Below are 19,438 nucleotides of genomic sequence, written 5' to 3' on the forward strand. Positions count from 1 at the left end.
TAAGACAGCCGTGAGCCGTGAACCGTGAGCCGGTAGTACTCCGTAAATGGCTGAAACCGAAGTAGTACAGGGCACCTTTGGATAAGTTTAAAAAAGACCCTGAGGCAGACAACCCGAACATTAGCCGCTAGAATCCAGGTAAACCGGATCCCGCCCCATTTTGTGTTGGGTGATGTGAGCAATTTTCAAAGCTTGTCGCTTGTTTGTGCTATGATCTAAAGAAGCCGCGGACCACTCAGCCACTTCGCCACATGGCATATGACGTTCACTGGAGTCCAGGAGTCCAGGTTTGTCGCCGCACAAGGCCGGAGTATCAGAGTACCAAGGGGGCTGCGAGCAAGTCCAGCTTGTCACTCACATGCAACGCATCCTAGGCCCTTGCTAGGCCACATCAGGCATGGGTGCCAGACTTCAACCTCTGGACCCTTTTCCCTGTCATGTACCTACCACTAATCACAGACCTGATACAGCGCTCATGTAAAGTCTGGCCCATCCGCCCTGAGGATGAGTATACCTGATAGGTTTCAAATGAAACGATCTAAATCCAAGGCCACCACTAGTCCTTTCGGAGAACTTTTCCACCTGTGATATTGAGTCTTGAGGTGATGAGGCGCGAATGGCGTGGATCTGCTCCATGCCCGGGTGGCTCTTCTTTGACTTCCTGCGGATCCCTTCTCTCCACATCTCCTTACCTGCTCTTTCTTTCGCCCGACCTCTAAAATTGCAGATTTATGATAATTCTCTCGTGTAGAAGAGTTGCGATCCTTGCACTAGTCAGTGAGTGCTACCGGTGCATGTCTTTGTTAACCTTTTGTTACCCTTAGGTAGAGGTGCAGCCAGCACACATGCAGCATGGAGAGATAACATTGGGCAAGCATTGAACTTCCACCGTTGGCTAACGGCCCGCGGTCGATCGATCAGGTTGTATGCGTACTAGGTAGTACTATGTTGTTTTACGGCGCCCCCATTCGCAGCGCAGCTGCTTCTTGACCATCGGTTTGACGAAGAACGTTGATCGGTGATTCAATATGACATTAGATCCTAACACGCTGCCCCACGAAAGGGGTAGATGTAGTAGTTAGTGGTGCAAAGCGACGTAGATAGACTCATTGAGGTTCGGGGAAAAGCCCGGGGATCAAGAGGCCGACGCGCCTGTCTGCGCCGTAAAAAGACTTGTCTTGATACGTAGCCGATGTGGGAACCTGTCGCGGATCAAACTGGTACCGCGATTGCGAAGCTAATGCTTCCAGGTCCCTTTGGGCTCTCAGAGAAATCCGTGGAGATGCTTGATTTCTTCCACCCAGGCTGTCTCCGTTGCTGATTACTGGCTCTGCAACTCTTTCGTTTTCTCCCTCCCTCGCTTGTCATTCGTCTCTCTGGCAGTTTCCCAGTCTTGCGCTTTTGGAGCCAGCAGCCTACTCCTCGTAATCTACCCGTCGCCCAAAACTGCTTCCTACTAAGGCGAGCTCCGTGCTTGTCATCTTTCTTGCTCTACTCCGCCTTCAGTCCTTCGCTCTGTGCCCGAGCTTGATGTTGAAAGATCTTAGACAATCCGATCACGTGTAGGCTTTGCTCTTAGTCTGTCCAGCCATCCCAACAACTGTTGGGTACATATTGCATTTCCTTTCCCTTCAACCGCATCGGCGCCTGCTCACCCCGGTGGTTTCCCACATTCTTAACAGCCGTCAATCGTGAGAACCTTCTATTTCGTGGTATTGACAAAACTATGGCCTTTGTTGACATGCCGGAAGCGGGGCGTCTGTTTGGCGACAATTGAATGATCAAGGCTACGCCTTGTTCGCAGGCGTATGACATGAACTTCGACCTGCCTCGTCTGCTAGATTAGGTGAATGTTCAATATTGTGGCGAACTTCCTTTGGGTTCCTTGAGGAGACACGTCCTTAGAAGCGTGTCCATGTGCCCAACTGCTTTGGCGCTGACCATAATCGTGATCGACCTGAATTCCAGCCTTAGGGATTAGATAGACTTTCTAAGCTCTCAACCACCCCGCCTCCGTCGCCGGAAAGGGGCGTGCTGGCTAAGATGAATCATAATCACCTGGGCAGAACTCTGCCTACCCTCGCTCCAGGACCACGCGGCGCGTTTGCGGCCCCGATGACAACAATAGCAAAGTCGAGGAAGAACTCCACTGCTTGCACGTCGTGTAAGGCAGCGAAGAGGAAGGTAATCATCAACGCGACCCTTCCCTCCAGGCACACACATTCTCGCTCATTGTGAGGGTGCTTCCACCTAGATTGTGCCGATCTTTCAACTAACCACGCGGACTAAAGTGTAGTGGACGCCCAGCCCCTTGCAAAGCATGTCAAACCTCCAAAGTTGCATGTATTTTCGATGAATCCCTCGACCTTAGACGCAAAGTCGCCGTGAGACGCACTCAGGGGGAGCTTCAACACTATAAGGGCTTGTTGACCACCTTGTTCAACAAGATTCGCGATGCAGACGAAGCTGATACCCATAAAATCGTGGAAGCCATTCAGTGCAGTGACTTCGAAGATATTACCACGGCATCTGAGAGACTTGAGCTGCCTAGCACGGAGGAGTCCAGCAGTGACTCAAGCTCAGAGGACTCGGAGAGTGAAGAAGCTGAAGAGGCTGAAAAGGCTGAAGAAGCTGAAGAGGCGGAAGAGGCGGAAGATGACAGTGAATCTCCGAAAGAGCTCTCGGACCCCGAGAAAACCATGCGCCTAACGATAGAGAGGCTCTGCGATACTCCTTTGTACCAGGTGCCATCATCTTGGACATATTGCGACGCGGATGACTTTGTTGTTTCGCATCTCGTATCCCTATACTTCACTTGGGATCATCCATTTTCCCAGATCCTTGACCAGGATTTGTTCCTGATCGACATGACGGTGGACCCACAGGCTACATCACAGTTCAAAGCGTTCCAGATGTCTGAAGAGTTCGAGATACCCCCAGAATCTGAGATGTCTCCAGAGATCGAGCCGCCTTCAGAGATCAAGTATTTCGCGAAGGACCAAGGTTCTCCAGATCTCAATGAGGGTTTCTCAAAGATAGAAAGCTCCCCGAACATTGAGAGGTTGCGAGAGTTGCAGTGTTCTCCAGATATCGAAATCTCAGCAGAGGCCAAGCCTGAAGATTCAGATGACGATTCGAAGGCCAAACCGGATTGTCCAAGATCAACCTCGAGCTATCAAGGAGCAATCGAATTAGAATATGGGCTTGAGGTCGACCCGGATTTCTGCACGCCATTTCTCATGAACAGCATTCTAGCAGTCGCAGCAGTAGGTTATTCTCGTTCTTCTTGTTTGCCGATGACTAAATTTTGCCAGACATATTCCGATTACCCAAAAATCTATGCTATCCGAGGCATCGATTCATCACGTGGCCAGGATTTTTTTGAGGAAGCAGAAAGGCTATGGAAGGCAGAGCGGGGCCGGCCTACATTAGCCAATATCCAGGCAGTGACCTTGATGAGCCGTTTGTATGCTGCATAGACTCGCGTTTGCTCTATATGTGCACAGACTGACGACGGAAAGTCTGCAATTTCAGGGCCAACGACAAGCCAGCTGGCTGATGCTAAAACAAGCTTTACAACTCGCCAAAGATATCGGACTGTTCCATTCCCCGAGAAGGCATTGGGGATCACACATGCCGGTCAGGACCCGACATGTCTATGCAGTTGCCGCCTGGGGCCTGTACATAATGAACTCGTAAGAATGTCAATTCCATTTTGCCTCACTTCGCTAAGTCGTGCAGGGAAATGTCATTCGAGCGCGGCAGGGCCCCAGATCTTGAGCCTCCGTGGAGTAACCCTGACACGGCGTGTGATTACGACGAAGGAATCGTGTGGTGTGCATACCCGCGTTTTGAGAAGGATGATTTTCAGGAACTGCCAGCCCAACTCAATGCAACTTTCAACCAGACGGTCCTTCTAGCAAAAATCGCTGTGAGGATTCAGGAATTTTTGTTCAAGGAGTCATGGGACATGACGAAATCTGAAATGGAAGCAACGGCTGATGACTTGATGAATCAATTGCGACTCGTGATAGAAGGCCTACCAGCCTCGGAGGTTGAGCAACGAGAGCTTCCACACGTCCTACTTGTGCAGTAAGAACCCCGGCAGGAATGTCACCCCCTACCTCTCTGACCGTTTATCAAGTATCAAATATCATCACACAGTATTGCTGTTCTTCGAATATCTCTGGGATCACCAGCGTATGGAAGCAACCCCCGAGCAGATCCGTTCATACCGGCTCGAGCCAGCAAAAAAGATTGTCGAGTATCTCGGTGTATTTGAAGATAGATTCGGACTGCGTCGAGTACCAAGACAAATGTTAGAGCCTGCCAATCGCAGTCTTCTTGCTCTGCTGGTTTTCATTGAGGAGGAGGAGTCGTGGGAGCCAATGATTGACCTATGCCGGTTCATGGCGGCGTGCAGCACAAGGTTCGTTCTGGCGGAGCAGATGTGTCTCCAATTCGAACTAATAATCAAAGCCTCTAATGTCGTTTTACCACAAGAAGCGTACGAGGTGCTAAAAGGCAGAGGTGTCAATGCGTCCGACTGGCTGTAAGCCAGCGCCAGCAGGTACTGTCAACGAGATGGGCAGACGCAGAGATTCACCCACAAAACCGGTGAGGCTGGCCGGTTAAGTGGCATCACGCATTGTGACACCACGCTTTATGGCATCAGTTTCGTGCCAACCAGGAAGGATGTCACTGAAGACTCGTCAAGCCCAGGTATGGTTGTGACGAGGTTTCCTGGGTTGTCTTGTGTGCACTCGCAACAGCCACGAGTTGCACCGTGGTGGCATTTCTCTGGAGAACCATAGTGACACGCCACCGCCACTATTGGCAATGGTCTCCCCAATCGAAGTCGAACTCATTCATTGAAGTAACTCATTCATTGAAGTCGTGACGAGGCATTTGCAGTGTTTTATGGAGATAAGAGTAACCACGCTATTGCAGGTCTGCATCAAGGGACTTGAGCGGTGAATGTCGAGGGGAAGAGGGAGATTGCGTGGATAAAGCGAGCACGGAGAAGAATCTTCTGGAGAATAAAGAGGAGTGACTGAAAACTGGAGTGTAGCAGCGAGGAGAAGTTTGAGACCACCAACCCAGGGCTGAGGCCTGACATCTAAGCCGAATGAAGTGTGAACAAATGACAGTAAAGTAGGATAAGTTTTCCGTAGGAGAGACACCCAATAACGAGCTCTGGAGCGACAGTGGCACTAGCAACCTTGGTTGGCGGAAAGCGGAAGGGGCACATGCTCTTGTCCTTCATCTCCACAGACTCGGATTTCCAAGTTTTATACTTGGCTTTAACCGGCCGGAAGATCCTGTCCAGTGGCCGAACTTCCTTCCTGCCCTGCAAGATATGTGTGCGTGTGCCTGTGTACGTGTGGGCGTATGTGTGTGGGGGAGATAATGGACGGGGAGTTCCATCGGTAGATGACCCTTGCTTTTTTTTATTTTATATTTTTTTTGTAGGAGAAAAAGTGAGAGAAACACGAGTCAGGCCGTGGTCGTACCTGCAGGTAGCACTATTTACTACTAGTCACACTGACCTAACTTTTAACATGCCACGTCCATTACATTATTCAATCCGACCTACTGGACCGGCTGGGCCCTGCTGGCAGTCAATTGTTTACGCTATCAATTTTGCTTGACCGAACCAGGTCTGGAGCATCCAATTAGGCAAGCAGTAGAACTTCAAAGTGTAGTTCTTCAAGGAGAATGATAAACGCTGCGGTTATCAGATCCTGGCATCTTGTATCATTCAGGGTTCATCCGTGAATCCCTGTCCTGAAGAATCAGGCTGAGAGGACATTACATCTCCTTTGTTGACCCGTGAGCCATTGTACTGGAGTAACTGTATTAATTCTGCCCCAACATTCCTGGATGAAAGTTAAGGCACTCTCTGCCTAAGGCTCCTTGCCGAGGGTCAACAGGTAGGTTAAACAGAGGACAATACCACCTCGTTTCCAATCCAAGGTTCTTGAGGCGGCCGGTAGAAGTATCCGGTTGTCTTCCCACCCAATCGGAGGCGCGCTTCTCACCTTACGTGCCTCTCCATGCTCCTTCGTCCCTCCATGCCACACCTCATTCCGATTATACCCATGAAACTTATCTTTTTGCTTCTATGTCTCGAATCCTTGCCAACTCAGCCATGGATGGGGGTTCTCTGATCATTCAACTTGTGTTTTTGTGAAAACCAAGAAAAGGCGCCATAAACGGTCCAGGTGTGATCTTGTGCCTGTGTTCAAATAAGCTTCTCACACTTCGAAATCCTTACTTACAGTACACATATTCTCTGCTGTCGCCCACCTATAGATGCTTGGCAAGTTCTTCAGGTAATGATCGAGCTTATGCGAAAGACGGAGTCAGTATTAGAACCCCTTTTGTACTCCTTGATCATGGCAACCAAGAGTATACTGGTTCAAACCACAATACTACAAAGCGATTCTACGTAGTTATATGAGCTACTGGGTGTTCCTGCCGAATGTGAAAGTACGATAGGTCTTCAGGATAAGGTAGGTAGTTGGCAGGTAAGGTACCGGTGCCTCACTATATGTATGTATTCACCAATAGCATATTCAGCATCAACAAATGTGGAGGATTCCGGCTTGTCTAATGCTTCCCAATAAATTGAGCTCAAGTGATCTTTACATGCCTGTCATCAAAGACAATATAAACCACAATCTGTGACTGAAGACCGGCAGTGGCTCTGTAACATCAGAATGGATTATTGTCGAAGGCACGATAACCTATGGCGAGCGGCAGGATCTGATCTGTCGACTGCATAGCTGAGTCAGCGACCTAGCTATGCTCAGATAAGATAAGCACAAATCCGTCCAAGCGAAAACCCTCAAAATTCAACTCCGCCGAAACAATCCAAATCCCACACGCCGACGCCAAGTAGCTACGCCTGACGACGTGCCCCCTCTCCTTCCCCCTCTCCACCCATCTCCGCCTCCCGTCCAACCGGAAATCTTATCATCGTCAACAGTCGCTTTTCTGTTGCAAACATGTCCTACGAAGAGCGCGCCAACCAACACCCCAACTTGGGCGACGAGTCCGATGTTGAGGAGGAGGCCCTTGTCAACGACTACCGCGAGCAGGTCAACTATGATGATGGTATGAGCGAGTTGGATCGGACTACATCTCTTGGAGCTGGCTCGCAGGCGCAGGATCTTCAGGCACAGCTGGCCGCCGCCGCGACCCCGCTTGAATACCAGGCCACGCTGGAGACTAAATTTGCGAGCTACGATAACTACTGCAGCCTTTTCCACTACATCTTGAACTCGGACGGCCCCGTTGAATTGGAGGTTCCTTCGGTATGTTTCTTCTCCCGCCCTGCTCAGATCGTCCTGCGCGTCGAGGTTTCGTTGAAAGCTGTTGTGTGGTCGACGTCGACGTGAACATTTGCACTCTGGACTAAAATCTCCTAACCTTCTCTTTTTACAGTACTACTGGGCCTGGGATGTGATCGACGAGTTTATCTACCAGTTCGAGTCTTTCTGTCGCTACCGCAACCGTGTCGCTCGCAGCGGCTCCAACGAGGAGGAGGCACAACTCCTGCGTGAGAACCCGAACACGTGGGGCTGTTACTCCGTCCTTAACGTTCTTTACTCCCTCATCCAGAGATCGCAAATTAACGAGCAATTGGCTGCCATCAAGCGTGGTGAGGACCCATTGGCCGTCGCCGGAGAATATGGCTCTCGTCCTCTGTACAAGATGCTGGGATACTTCTCCATCATCGGACTTCTGCGTGTCCACTGCTTGCTCGGTGATTTCAGCCTTGCTCTGAAGACTCTTGACGACATCGAGATGAACAAGAAGGCCATGTTCGCCCGTGTTATGGCCGCTCACTTCACGACCTACTACTATGTCGGTTTCTCTTACATGATGATGCGCCGCTATGCCGACGCCATCCGCATGTTCAGCCACATTCTGGTTTACGTCTCCCGCACCAAGAACTTCCAGAAAGGCGGCAACAGCTACGATGCCATCGCCAAGAAGAACGACCAGATGTACGCTCTGATCGCTATTTGCGTTGCCCTCCACCCCACTCGCTTGGATGACACCATTCACTCCGCTCTCCGTGAGAAGTACGGCGAGCAGCTCAACCGCCTGCAGCACGGTGGTCCCGACGCCCTGCCTCTGTTCGAGGAGCTTTTCCGCTCGGCCTGCCCCAAGTTCATCAGCCCCACTCCTCCCGACTTCGAGAACCCTGCCCTCAACGTTGACCCGGTCGACCACCACACTGCCATCTTCATGGATGAGGTCAAGAACACCCTGTACAACCCTACCATCCGTTCCTACCTCAAGCTCTACACGACCATGGACTTGAAGAAGCTGGCTGGCTTCCTGGAGGTGGAGCCTGAGAAGCTCCGCTCTTGGCTGCTGATCAACAAGCAGCGTAGCCGCCAGGTCCGCTGGGTTGAGGGTGGTTTGTTGGAGGGTGAGCCGGCCATCGCCAACGATCTGGACTACGCTCTCGAGAAGGACCTCATTCACGTCAGTGAGACCAAGGCTGGACGCCGCCTTGTGGATTGGTACCTTCGCAACCTCGCTCGTGTCTACTAGATTGACAGCCCAATACGTCGATCACCGTCTCAGACGCAAGAGCTTGAGGCTTGAGATTTCGGAGATGCGATCACTCCGTCTTCATAGCCACATGGGTCGATGGTATTCACGTGGACAACACGGCATTCCCATTGCCGATTGACCGGGCAACTCGACCCTATGCATGCACGAAATCGAGGTCAACAGTGACTTGGTGGCTTAACCTCCCACCTCTACCCCTACCCCACCCCCTCCCCCTTTGCCTACTGATCCTCTCACCTTACCCCGCCACTCAAGTTATGATGCCTTTTATTTCTATCTTCATATTATCCCTCTATGTTGTTTTCTTTCAAATGTCCATGCTTTTTTCTTAGGGTTGGGGCCTTGAAACCGATCAGGTTACGGGGTTGGAGTCGACACAAAAGAAATTTTCGAGGATTTGATTAATTCGCGGCGTATCCCATTATGCTTGTGCTTTGGTTTTTGCTTACTGTTTCGACGACATTGTCCGGTCTGGGCTGTGCATCATGCCTTTTTTTTGTTGCTTGCTTGCACAGTACCCAAAAGAATGCAGCTGGCAGAGCACAAGGCTGTAGTGATTCCATGATGAAATAGATGATGACGTTATTTAATCTTTTCCAATTCTCCATAAATTCTGCGAGTATAAATACCTTTACGCGCCTGGAAGCCCAACAGAAGCGGAGTGGGGTATACTATTTACAATCTATTCAGTTAAGCATAGCTATGGTGTGGTAGTTTGATGCACGCCAACCCCAAGTACGATACATGGGCGAAACAGAGCACGACTGCCTTTCAGAATTAAAGCAGAGGAAGTCCGACAACCATGATCCGCAAGACCCTTAGCGACCCGCTCTCATCGTGGGCCCCCCCTCCCTACTCCAGGACGTCGAAACTCGTTCCGCAGCCACAATTACTCGAAGCTCGCGGGTTGTCGACGATCTTGAACTGACTTCCAATCAACTCCATCGTGTAATCCACCGTACTTCCGTGAAGCAGCTCCAACGAAGGTTCATCCATGACGACTTTGGCCTCGCCGGGTCCGGCAGGAGCGTCCTCCGCTTCGAAGACGGTATCTTCTTCGGGGTCAATCTTCGACGCTGCTTCGAGGGACATCATATATTGGAACCCATGGCAGCCGCCGCTCGTCACGGTGATCCGGAGGTGGTCGTAGGGGTTTTCCTCCTTCGTCGCGGACGGGGAGGAGGTCGGGTCTGTGATCTCACGAAGCCGCTATAATCCGAAGCGTCAGTTTGGAACCTCACGAGTTGATGCAAATAGGCAGAATCGAGGGCAGGACAAGGACGTGGACCATGTTACACAGCGACAGGCCCAAGATATCATAAAATAAAATAGAACCGAAGAAAAAAAAAAAAACATACAACAGCCGGGATTCGCTGGTGGTCACCCACCCAACTACTAACCGGCCGGCGTGTGGCTTGAGTACGGCTGAGCGGACGGGAAGCCCTATTTTCCACACCCTGTGGTCGTATGTGCTGGACAGAGAGTTGGTCATGGTACTTCTTGCGATGGTACCATGTGATCCCCCCTGCTGCCACTGCCATAGCTTGGGTGGTGCAAATAACCGACTCCCGTCCGATTCATGAGTAGCCCAGCTTCCCATCACAACCCAGCATACTGAGATATGAAGATGCCGAAAAGAGAGATAGAACCTACTTCTGCGGCCCGCGGGGATATCTTGATCGTGAGTTCTTTTCCGTCCTCGTCAACTCGGGGGTTTTGTAAGATCTTCGCGCTGGTCCGGATCGCTGACGAGGAGAAAGGGTAGCGCTGGCGGATCGTATTGTTGGAAACCACGGAGTATGGCGGAGTAAGCTTTTGGGACGAGATGTCTCTCGTGGCTTTCGAAAAAGGACGCAAGCTGGACCGGAGGGATGCCGTGTCGCAAAGTGATGCGGCGAAGTTCACCGGAGGCGCGGCCGATGGCGAAAACGTAGAGGTGGATGAGTGAGGGCGCGATAGCCGGCGAACGACGGATGATAGTACCGGACGAGACATGATGATCTTCAAGAGTCTCCAAGATCAAGGAGCTAGTGGATTGGCGGCGATATCGTGGTCACTGACCTCGCTGATTGTCGAGAGGCGTGATTATTATATATATCATCATCCCAAAGATACTGCCGTTAGTCAGTGTGAGCGGCGGGGCGTCATTGGTTAATTGGCTGTCGGCAGATACCGGCAGAATAATCACCGTGCAGTTGCCCGCCTCCTGGCCGATAACCGATCGCGGGGAACTAAACCGAACCGCGAGCCGGATGCCAATCGTGCTCTAAGAGCTAATCCTTGTCCAGATTTGACTACAGAACTTGGTTTGAATTTTCATATTTTTCATAGTCACCAGCTACTGATCGGTTCTGTCTAGTATTGCAAGATTAAGGAGTGGTTCGCAGCATCAAGCACAATGCTTTCCGATCTGCACGCAACGCGCGCAAATGGTGCTCCCCCGCTTTCTAACTTTGCAAGGGAATATGCGCAATCGCTTGATGCGCAGGACCCTCTACGTCACTTCCGACAGGAATTCCTCATCCCCTCGAAAAGTGATCTGAAGAGGAAGACCTTGGCTCTACCCAATGATTGTACGTCAAACGAGCAAGTTTTCCGTTCCATGGATCATAGATTAACCAGAAGCATTGTTCGTTGATATAGATAACGAGGAGGCTGAGGAAAGATCCATCTATCTCTGTGGAAACTCCCTCGGAGTCCAGCCCCGCAATGTTCGCAAGTACATTGACCACTATCTGCGAGCGTGGGCCATTAAGGGTGTGACGGGGCATTTTGTACCGCATGATGACCAGCTGCTTCCACCCTTTGTCGACGTTGACGAGGCGGGATCGAAGTTGATGGCGCCGGTTGTTGGAGCTCACCCTGAAGAGGTTGCCGTAATGGGTACACTGACAGCGAACCTGCACCTGCTGATGGCGAGTTTCTACAAGCCCACTAAGGAGCGATACAAGATCATCATCGAGGGCAAGGCATTTCCAAGTGATCATGTACGTGTCGGATCTTAGGCGGGCCAGAAGAGCAGCCACTGACATGCCAGGAGACAGTATGCCGTTGAGTCTCAGATCAAGCACCACGGTCTTCGCCCAGAAGACGCCATGGTTCTCATCGAGCCACAAGACTCCAAATTTCCCACCTTGTCCACCGAGCAAATTCTTCGTGTCATCGATGAGCACGCCTCGAATACTGCTATAATTCTTCTCTCTGCTATCCAATTCTATACCGGGCAGTATTTCGACATAGAGAAGATCACCGCGTATGCCCAGTCGAAGGGCATCTTGGTTGGCTGGGACTGCGCCCACGCGGCAGGCAACGTGGACCTGCGATTGCATGACTGGAACGTGGACTTTGCTGCATGGTGTACCTATAAGTACCTCAACAGCGGTCCTGGCTGTATGGCGGCCCTTTTTGTCCACGAGAAGCATGGCCAAGTCGACAAGGATAAGATTGGCACGGCAGAGCAACCCTTCCGCCCGCGGTTGTCAGGTTGGTGGGGAGGAGACAAGCAGGCGCGATTTATGATGGAAAACAGTATGACACCCAAAGAAATCTCAAGCTTCAAGCTCTAACTTCACACCCCGGCAGACTTCGTTCCTCAGACAGGTGCCGCAGGTTACCAGCTCTCGAACCCGTCGGTTCTAGATACAAGTGCGCTTGCGGCCTCCCTCGAACTTTTCAACCGGACCTCGATGGCGCAGATCCGTGAGAAGTCCCTGCAAATAACGGCATACTTGGAACAACTCCTCCTGAAGTACCCGCTCGAGTCACTTCCGGAGAGACCGTTCGACATAATCACACCCTCGAACCCAGCAGAGCGGGGTGCTCAACTCAGTCTGCGCTTGGCGCCAGGTCTTCTCGACGGCGTTCTCGAGATCCTGGAAGAGCACGCTGTTGTTATTGATGAACGGAAGCCAGACGTGATTCGAGTGGCGCCTGCGCCTCTGTATAACTCGTACGTTGATGTTTGGGAGTTTTGCCAGGTCTTCCTGAGGGCCTGTCAGCAGGCTTTGGACGCCCGTAAGTGAACATATGACCTGTATATCTGTAAACCGAACAGCAAAACCGCACAACGACCAAATACTTTGATCCTTTTGTCCATGCAATCGCCCGTGGCCCATGGGATCCCTGAGCCAACGTCAATTTCTGGAAAAGTTTCTGGGACAAAGATAATTATATAATGCAAATATACCATCAATCATATTGATAGATATAGATTGGAGCTTCACCGAAGAGTTTAGGCTTTTAGTTTATGTCCTTGACTTCGCATGTATGCACAACTTGTTCAATATGAATTATCTGAGAAAGGGGTGCATTCGTTGTGCCTCTAATACATGGCAGAGAGAAAGTATTCAGAGTCTTAGGAACAGGGCACTAGGCAGTTCTTAGGTTTGCTATATATGGATAAATTTACTATGAATGACCTATTGCGTATAGAAGCGGAACTAACTACTTACCAATAAATCTTTGCCCTTACTAAACAGCCCAACTCTGACTTGTCCCGGCTAAACTTATACTTACTAAAAAGGTAATCAGTTACTTGATCATTACATATAAAAGCGGATCGTACCCAGGCTAATCAGGCTGCAAGATTAAGCATTTCATGCCCGAGTATACCTTTAAGGTCATTGTCCTCGAAGCTCAGATAATTCTGTGAATCAGCGGCCCTGGCGTGGCCATCTCTACTGTACAAAAGTATGGTAATTGCTACACACGTACAACTAGTACGAGTCCAATAAGCGAAGGGCTCCCAGACAACCCGACGGTTCTTTTGCACGAAATAATTGTTTAATATCAACCCTGCGGCCAACTCATACTTTCTGTGCGCCAACATTCTGTACCTAATATAGAACATACACCCTGGGGGATTCATCCAAATGCAAAATAAGCCGGCTCCAACGATTGACGCTCTGACTCCCAAGCTAACCAATCTGATCTCGTAGTCCTATATTGATATCATGTTAGCCATCCATCCAGCTCAGCGGCTGCGCGAGAAGAGAGCCCACTTACGGCAAGAGACCCATCGCGTTGACCTTCCAGATACCCAAGCAAAGCAAGACTAGCTGCATTACTACATAGATGGCCTTTACGCCCAGAAGCTTGCCCCGCGTGCCTTCGGTTTCGAACTTGGAGAAGACAGTGTTGGTATTGATGAGGCCTTGAATCGGGCCCTTGAAGAGCATGAAGACCATCATTATGCTGAAGATTTGGAGACTGTTGCCGGACATGTACATCATAATCGCATTCATGGGGATCTGCTTGGAGGGGGCCAGGGCAATCTCCCAGGCCTTCTTCAGCTTCAGGGTATCGGTATCCTCGGGCTTGGTCGGCGCGGCGGTGGTCGACGACTGTTGCGCAAGCTGCGGACGCAATTACCGGGTTAGTTTGGGGGCCTCAGAGAGTTTAGGGGATATTCACGACAGGACATACATTTTTACCGCCCATTTTCTTCGAATAGCCTGGAGGATCGGGGATCTTGGCAGCCTCTTTGCTTGGGCGCGGCATCGGGGCGTTTAGCCTGACCACCCATTCTGGGGGTGGAGGCGGATTGAGAGGTTGCGCAGCCATCGTACAAGTCTGTTTTATGGACTCAGATATGAGACAATGAGAAGCTGAGCATAAGCAAGCGTAGCGTAGTAGAGGGGTTGATGAGGGGCAACGGTGCGGAAAAAGGCAAGCTGGAACAATGTTGATTGATGATGCTGATGATGATGATGATGATGACAATCCTCCTCCATCCGGACTGGGAATTTCTCCACAAGCGGCGGGCGGAGTTGGCGGCTCCCGATCCACTCCTGATTCTCAATCCAACCCAGACCCTGATCGAGGCTCGTTCCCCTTTTGATCTTGTTAATCTCGACTTGCATTTTTCTCTCGACTGTCAGATCGAACTGGGGGAGATAGTGATCAATTCCCATTAAACCTAGGTTGGACTTCAATCCGCCTCCGCGCTCATTCCTCCGTGCGACGCTGACTCCTCTAGCACCTACCCCTCCCCCTTCTCGAAAGGCCATGGAAGCTGCGGCCAGCTAAAGATCTCCTCCCTCTCGAAGCTAGCATACCGACACGAACCACCGTCGCTATATATGCACATGCGATTTTGAAACACCATCGGCTTCAAACCCTGCGCCAGGCCTGTTTTGAAAAGCACCAAGCCACCGAACCTCGCCCGATTCGTCACCTATAACCCTCCGACGCAATGAGTTCTAGCGGGGGAGATGCGAAGCTGTTCGCAAGGGTATGTATTTGCGCGTGCACTGCTCTTCTGTTTCGTCGGTCGCTTTGAGGCCTTGGCCTGGTGACTTTCCTATAATCCTTCCGCATCTTCCCCTCCTCAATCCTGTCGAATCACACTCGTCGGTGGCTCTCTTCCATACGAACCGAGCACTGTCCTACTCCTGATCTTCTTGCACCTTGGAGCAACCTCTTTTCGGTCACCCATGAACTCCTGTCTCCCTCACACACTTGGATCTCGCTTGTGCTAGAGAAGACTCCTTGCGACCCCATGTTTCTCAGTGTGGTCCCCTATAGTCCGCAGTATGGCTTACCATTTCCTCAATCTAAACAGGGCAAAGTCGCCGAACTGCGCCAGGAGCTGAACAGCGGCGGGAAAAAGGACAAGAACCATTCGGCCAAGAAGATCGCCCTCAAGAAGATTGTCGCAAACATGACGATGAGCAACAACGATATGGTAGCCTTGTTCCCGGATGTGATCGGTTGCATGAACCTGCCCAGTCTGGAAATCAAAAAGATGTATGTCAAGAGGACGAAAAGCGATTGCGGACACACTGGTCGGCGCTGACTTCTCTTCATGGATGCAGGTGCTTCCTGTTCTTGGTCAACTACTCCAGGGCGAAGCCGGATATTGCGCTTAAGGCGTTGCCGATTCTGGTCGATGTATGGATGATGCCCCTCTCTCTTCCCCACCTGGGTGCACTTTGATGTGTTTTCTAACCGAGCGCATAGGATATGGAAGATTCCAACCCGCTCGTGCGTGCTCTGGCTCTACGGACGATCTCGTACGTCCACGTCCGCGAGTTCGTCGAAGCCACAGTTGCACCGGTCAAGCGATTGATGCAGGATATGGATCCCTACGTCCGGAAAACCGCCGCCTTTTGCGTCGCGAAGCTCTACGAGCACGACAAGAAGATGGTCGAGAGCTCAGACCTAATCGATCGGTTGAACAGCATGCTCAAGGACGAGAACCCGACGGTGGTATCCAGCGTCCTTGCCTCCTTGGTGGATATCTGGGGACGGAGTGAATCGATCTCTCTCACCATTGACTACGCTAGCGCCTCGAAGCTGGTTTCGATCCTACCAGACTGCTCTGAGTACTTACTCCTTTACGCGCCGATGAAACTAGTCTTTTGCTAACAAGATCCATAGGTGGGGCCAATCATACATTCTCGAGGCCCTAATGTCCTATGTTCCCCAAGATTCCGCAGAAGCGCTCTTGCTGGCAGAGCGCATTGCTCCCCGCTTGTCGCATTCCAACTCTGCCGTCGTTCTGACTTCGATCCGGGTCATCCTTTACCTCATGAACTATATCGCAGACGAGAGACATGTCACCTCGTTAGCGAAGAAGTTGTCACCGCCCTTAGTCACTCTTCTCTCCAAGCCCCCAGAAGTACAGTATCTGGCTCTACGTAATGCCATCCTAATTCTGCAGAAAAGGCCGGAAGTCCTACGGAACGATATCCGCGTTTTCTTCTGTAACTACAACGATCCGATCTATGTCAAAGTGACGAAGCTAGAATTGATATTCATGCTAACAACGAAAGAAAATATCTCTGTGGTGCTCGCGGAGCTCAGGGAGTAAGTTTGCGTTTCGGGAATTCTGACGATCGCACAGCTAACGATATTCAGGTATGCTACAGAGATCGATGTCCATTTCGTGCGCAAGGCCGTGCGCGCGATTGGCAAATTGGCGATCAAGATCGAGTCGGCGGCACGGCAGTGTATCGACACCCTCCTTGACCTGGTCAACGCAAAGATTCCCTACATCGTCCAGGAAGCGACCGTGGTCATTCGAAACATCTTCCGCAAATACCCAAATCAATACGAGAACATCATCAGCAACGTCATACAGAACATCGACGAGCTCGACGAGCCCGAGGCCAAGGCTGCCATCATCTGGATCATCGGACAATACGCGGACCGCATCGAGAATTCCGATGGCCTTCTCCAGGACTACCTCGCCACCTTTCACGACGAAACTATCGAGGTCCAACTGGCCCTCCTGACCGCAACGGTGAAGTTCTTCATTCAACGCCCAACCAAGGGCCAGCAGCTGGTCCCCCAGGTTCTGAAGTGGTGCACCGAGGAGACGGACGACCCCGACCTCCGCGACCGAGGGTACATGTACTGGCGGCTCCTCTCCACCGACCCCGCGGCCGCCAAACAGGTCGTCATGGGCGAGAAACCGCCGATTAGCGCGGAGAGCGAGAAACTCGACCCGAAGACTCTAGAGGAGCTGTGCTTGAACGTCGGCACGCTGGCCACGGTATATCTGAAGCCCGTCCAGCAGGTCTTCCGCAATGCGCGGACCAGACGGCTGCAGTACAGCCCGGCCCTGCAAAAGCCGCAAGAGGTAGTCAGCAGCGCCGCCGGCTGGCAGATTCCCGCTACGGCGTCACAGGTCGCGGCCAGTAGTCCCACGGCCGCGACGGCCGCCAACCCGACTGGGTTCCCGATGACCGGAGCGGCGGCGGGTGACATGAACGCCGCCGTCAGCGCCGCGGACAACTACTTCAACAGCGTCGGCAGCCAGCAGATGGCCGCGCTCGATCTGGGCGGTCGCGGGGACGGCGGTGCCGGGGGCGGTGGCGCTTCGCAGACACAGTATGTTGTCAACCAGAACCAGCAGCAGGTCTATCAACCCCAGTTGGCTGGTGGTGCGGCGACGGGAGAGCTGTTGCTGCTGTAATGTCCTCTGCCTAGTATTTCATACTATCGCCGCGTCCGTTCTTCTCCAGGATACTGATAGTGACTTCCTTGGTTTTTTTCCCCTTCTTGCATTCATCCCTTGAGCGATGCCAGTTTTTTGATCGCAGGCAGGGACTTGTGATACCTCTTATTATTGACCATTTCTATTATATGTATCATTTTAACTACATTACACACAAACTGTAAAGAAGTCAGGGGACTGGATTCATGGTTTACAATCTTCATCGCATTTCATACGCACTTCCTACCCAATCTGCCTGCCTCCAGCAGAACTGAGGTGTGTGGATACTAGTTTGCAGAATTGTCATTATTGCGTCAACCATTGATTGCAATGCACCAAAGACGCCGGGGATCATTGGATAAAAACATAGTAGTACTAGTAGTAGAACGCTGCACTTAACAAGAGTGCTCACTCGTCATCATCCAACCGAGCAAGTCCACCACGACTACGTTTGAGACGGTCATCCAGATTGTCTTCCTGGAGTTGGCGATGAAGACCTGACACAAAACGGCCTTTCTCGGAGCGATGCCTCTCGTCCTCCTCGAGCTGCTCCTGTTCCGCGGCGGTGACCTCTGCAATACGCTGACGACGGGTTTCCTCCATCTCGTCTGCATTGGAGAGCATCTCTGCCAGTTTGCGCTGACGTTCTTGCTCCAGATCCTGGGCTCTCTGCTCCAAGTTGTTGTTTTTGCCATCCTGCAGGTTCCTGTCATTCATGTCATTCCTGTCACGATTGTTGTACGAGCCCCTCGGTCCTCTGTAGTCCCTTCTGTCAGAGAAGCGATCGAATCTCTCTCGTCGATCTCGGTCAAGGTAGTCCTGACGAGCACCATCTCCCCGGTCATCAGAACGGCGTCTGTCTGAGCGATGGCGATCAGGCCGGGGTGACGGCGATCGATCACGGGGCGCATCGCGACGAGAAGAGCGGTCGTAGCGGTCCTCTCGCTCGCGGTGGTGTCTGCTAGAGTACTCTCTCTCTCCGCCGTCTCTGTCGCCGCGCTCGCGGTCCGGGTCTCTCCTGTCGTAGTCGCGATCTCTGCGATCCCTGTCCTCCCTCCGATCCCGATCCTCCCGGCGATGATGATAACTCCGGTCGCCCCTCTCATCCCTCCGTTTCCTGTCCGAGCGATCTCCTGCAGTAGCTCTGGGTGACCTCTCCCTCTCGCGGTGCGACCTCCTCCCCTCCTCATCGCTATACCTCCTACTCCTCCTGCTACTCCTCTGATCCCTCTCCCTCTCCCTACCCCCCTCGCGCCGATGCCTCCTCTCCCTCTCCCTGTGCCCCACCGCAGCAGCCCCAGCCCCTCCCACCGCAGAAGATCCCCTCCGAACCCCCTCCTTAACCGCACTCTCCAGCGCCGCCTGCTCCCTCTTCCGAATCTCCAACAACGGATCCGCCAACACCTTCGCCATGGTATCCCGGGGATTCGTCCCTGCGCCCGCAGGACCAGCACCAGCACCACTGTCCCCCGCAGCACCAGCGACCGCGACGCCACCCACGCCGGCGGCCCCCTTCTTCAGCGCCTGACTCTCATCGTTCTTCAGCAGAATCTGATCGAACCGCCGCTTGCCCAGCAGATACCCTTCCATCTCCTCGGAGTAGTGGCCCGTGGCGCTCGACGGCTCCTGGTACATCCAGTCGACGCGCTGGATCTGACGCGGCGCGCCGGAGTCCTCCTGCAGCCGCTGGAGTTCCTGGATCTGGCGCTCTTCGTCCCGCTCGCGCCGTAGCTGGTCGATGCGCTTGCGCTCCTCGAGGGCGCGTTTCTCTTCCGCCCAGACGCGCTCCTGGTTGCGGAGGAGAGAGGGGTGCCATGATCTATTTTGTGTGAACGGGTTGGTTAGTGTTTGATTGATTGGAGGGAAGGAGGGGGGTAGGGACGGGGTTTGGTGATAAGGGAAAGG

General features: G+C 52.2%; 6 protein-coding genes across 6 annotated transcripts in view, besides 2 other annotated features; 4 read left to right on the forward strand and 2 right to left on the reverse strand.

Moving 5' to 3' along the window:
- Positions 1 to 2,043: 2,043 nt before the first annotated feature.
- Positions 2,044 to 4,556, forward strand: BO82DRAFT_292599 (putative C6 transcription factor; the record flags this gene model as incomplete). The annotated part of the gene is made up of 8 exons (XM_025631769.1): positions 2,044 to 2,184; positions 2,292 to 2,595; positions 2,656 to 2,873; positions 3,210 to 3,266; positions 3,315 to 3,466; positions 3,522 to 3,695; positions 3,742 to 4,092; positions 4,145 to 4,556. 8 exons carry the CDS (start codon positions 2,044 to 2,046, stop codon positions 4,554 to 4,556), a joined length of 1,809 nt encoding a protein of 602 aa, XP_025488065.1.
- A 2,308-nt stretch (positions 4,557 to 6,864) lies between these two features.
- BO82DRAFT_170314 (putative eukaryotic translation initiation factor 3 subunit EifCl) lies at positions 6,865 to 8,782 on the forward strand. Its single transcript, XM_025630342.1, has 2 exons — positions 6,865 to 7,319; positions 7,450 to 8,782. Exons 1-2 carry the CDS (start codon positions 7,011 to 7,013, stop codon positions 8,569 to 8,571), a joined length of 1,431 nt encoding a protein of 476 aa, XP_025488066.1. The 5' UTR covers positions 6,865 to 7,010; the 3' UTR covers positions 8,572 to 8,782.
- A 662-nt stretch (positions 8,783 to 9,444) lies between these two features.
- Positions 9,445 to 9,801: a sequence feature (Protein overlapping with rRNA (BO82DRAFT_170344, PYH77867.1) was converted to a misc_feature.).
- Positions 9,802 to 9,980: 179 nt separating this feature from the next.
- Positions 9,981 to 10,133: a sequence feature (Protein overlapping with rRNA (BO82DRAFT_170344, PYH77867.1) was converted to a misc_feature.).
- A 757-nt stretch (positions 10,134 to 10,890) lies between these two features.
- bna5-1 (kynureninase) lies at positions 10,891 to 12,778 on the forward strand. Its single transcript, XM_025633635.1, has 5 exons — positions 10,891 to 10,898; positions 10,952 to 11,165; positions 11,236 to 11,579; positions 11,637 to 12,120; positions 12,175 to 12,778. Exons 2-5 carry the CDS (start codon positions 10,991 to 10,993, stop codon positions 12,612 to 12,614), a joined length of 1,443 nt encoding a protein of 480 aa, XP_025488068.1. The 5' UTR covers positions 10,891 to 10,898; positions 10,952 to 10,990; the 3' UTR covers positions 12,615 to 12,778.
- Positions 12,779 to 13,219: 441 nt separating this feature from the next.
- On the reverse strand, positions 13,220 to 14,414 carry BO82DRAFT_318573 (ER membrane protein complex subunit 4). The gene is made up of 3 exons (XM_025632649.1): positions 14,017 to 14,414; positions 13,597 to 13,946; positions 13,220 to 13,531 (listed from the first exon to the last, which is right to left on the reverse strand). Exons 1-3 carry the CDS (start codon positions 14,152 to 14,154, stop codon positions 13,456 to 13,458), a joined length of 564 nt encoding a protein of 187 aa, XP_025488069.1. The 5' UTR covers positions 14,155 to 14,414; the 3' UTR covers positions 13,220 to 13,455.
- A 371-nt stretch (positions 14,415 to 14,785) lies between these two features.
- BO82DRAFT_395033 (putative AP-2 adaptor complex subunit beta) lies at positions 14,786 to 17,512 on the forward strand (the record flags this gene model as incomplete). The annotated part of the gene is made up of 6 exons (XM_025638767.1): positions 14,786 to 14,824; positions 15,155 to 15,339; positions 15,408 to 15,483; positions 15,553 to 15,917; positions 15,973 to 16,401; positions 16,453 to 17,512. 6 exons carry the CDS (start codon positions 14,786 to 14,788, stop codon positions 17,510 to 17,512), a joined length of 2,154 nt encoding a protein of 717 aa, XP_025488070.1.
- Positions 17,513 to 17,775: 263 nt separating this feature from the next.
- Positions 17,776 to 19,438, reverse strand: part of cwc25 (U2-type spliceosomal complex subunit CWC25) — a 1,899-nt gene continuing 236 nt past the window's right edge. Inside the window, exon 2 of the mRNA XM_025638240.1 lies at positions 17,776 to 19,352. Within this exon, the coding sequence (XP_025488071.1) occupies positions 17,942 to 19,352 (1,411 nt within the window). The 3' untranslated portion in view covers positions 17,776 to 17,941. The remainder of the gene's footprint in view (positions 19,353 to 19,438) is intronic.

Source organism: Aspergillus uvarum, assembly GCF_003184745.1.
Source record: "Aspergillus uvarum CBS 121591 unplaced genomic scaffold BO82scaffold_62, whole genome shotgun sequence".
Taxonomy (NCBI): domain Eukaryota; kingdom Fungi; phylum Ascomycota; class Eurotiomycetes; order Eurotiales; family Aspergillaceae; genus Aspergillus; species Aspergillus uvarum.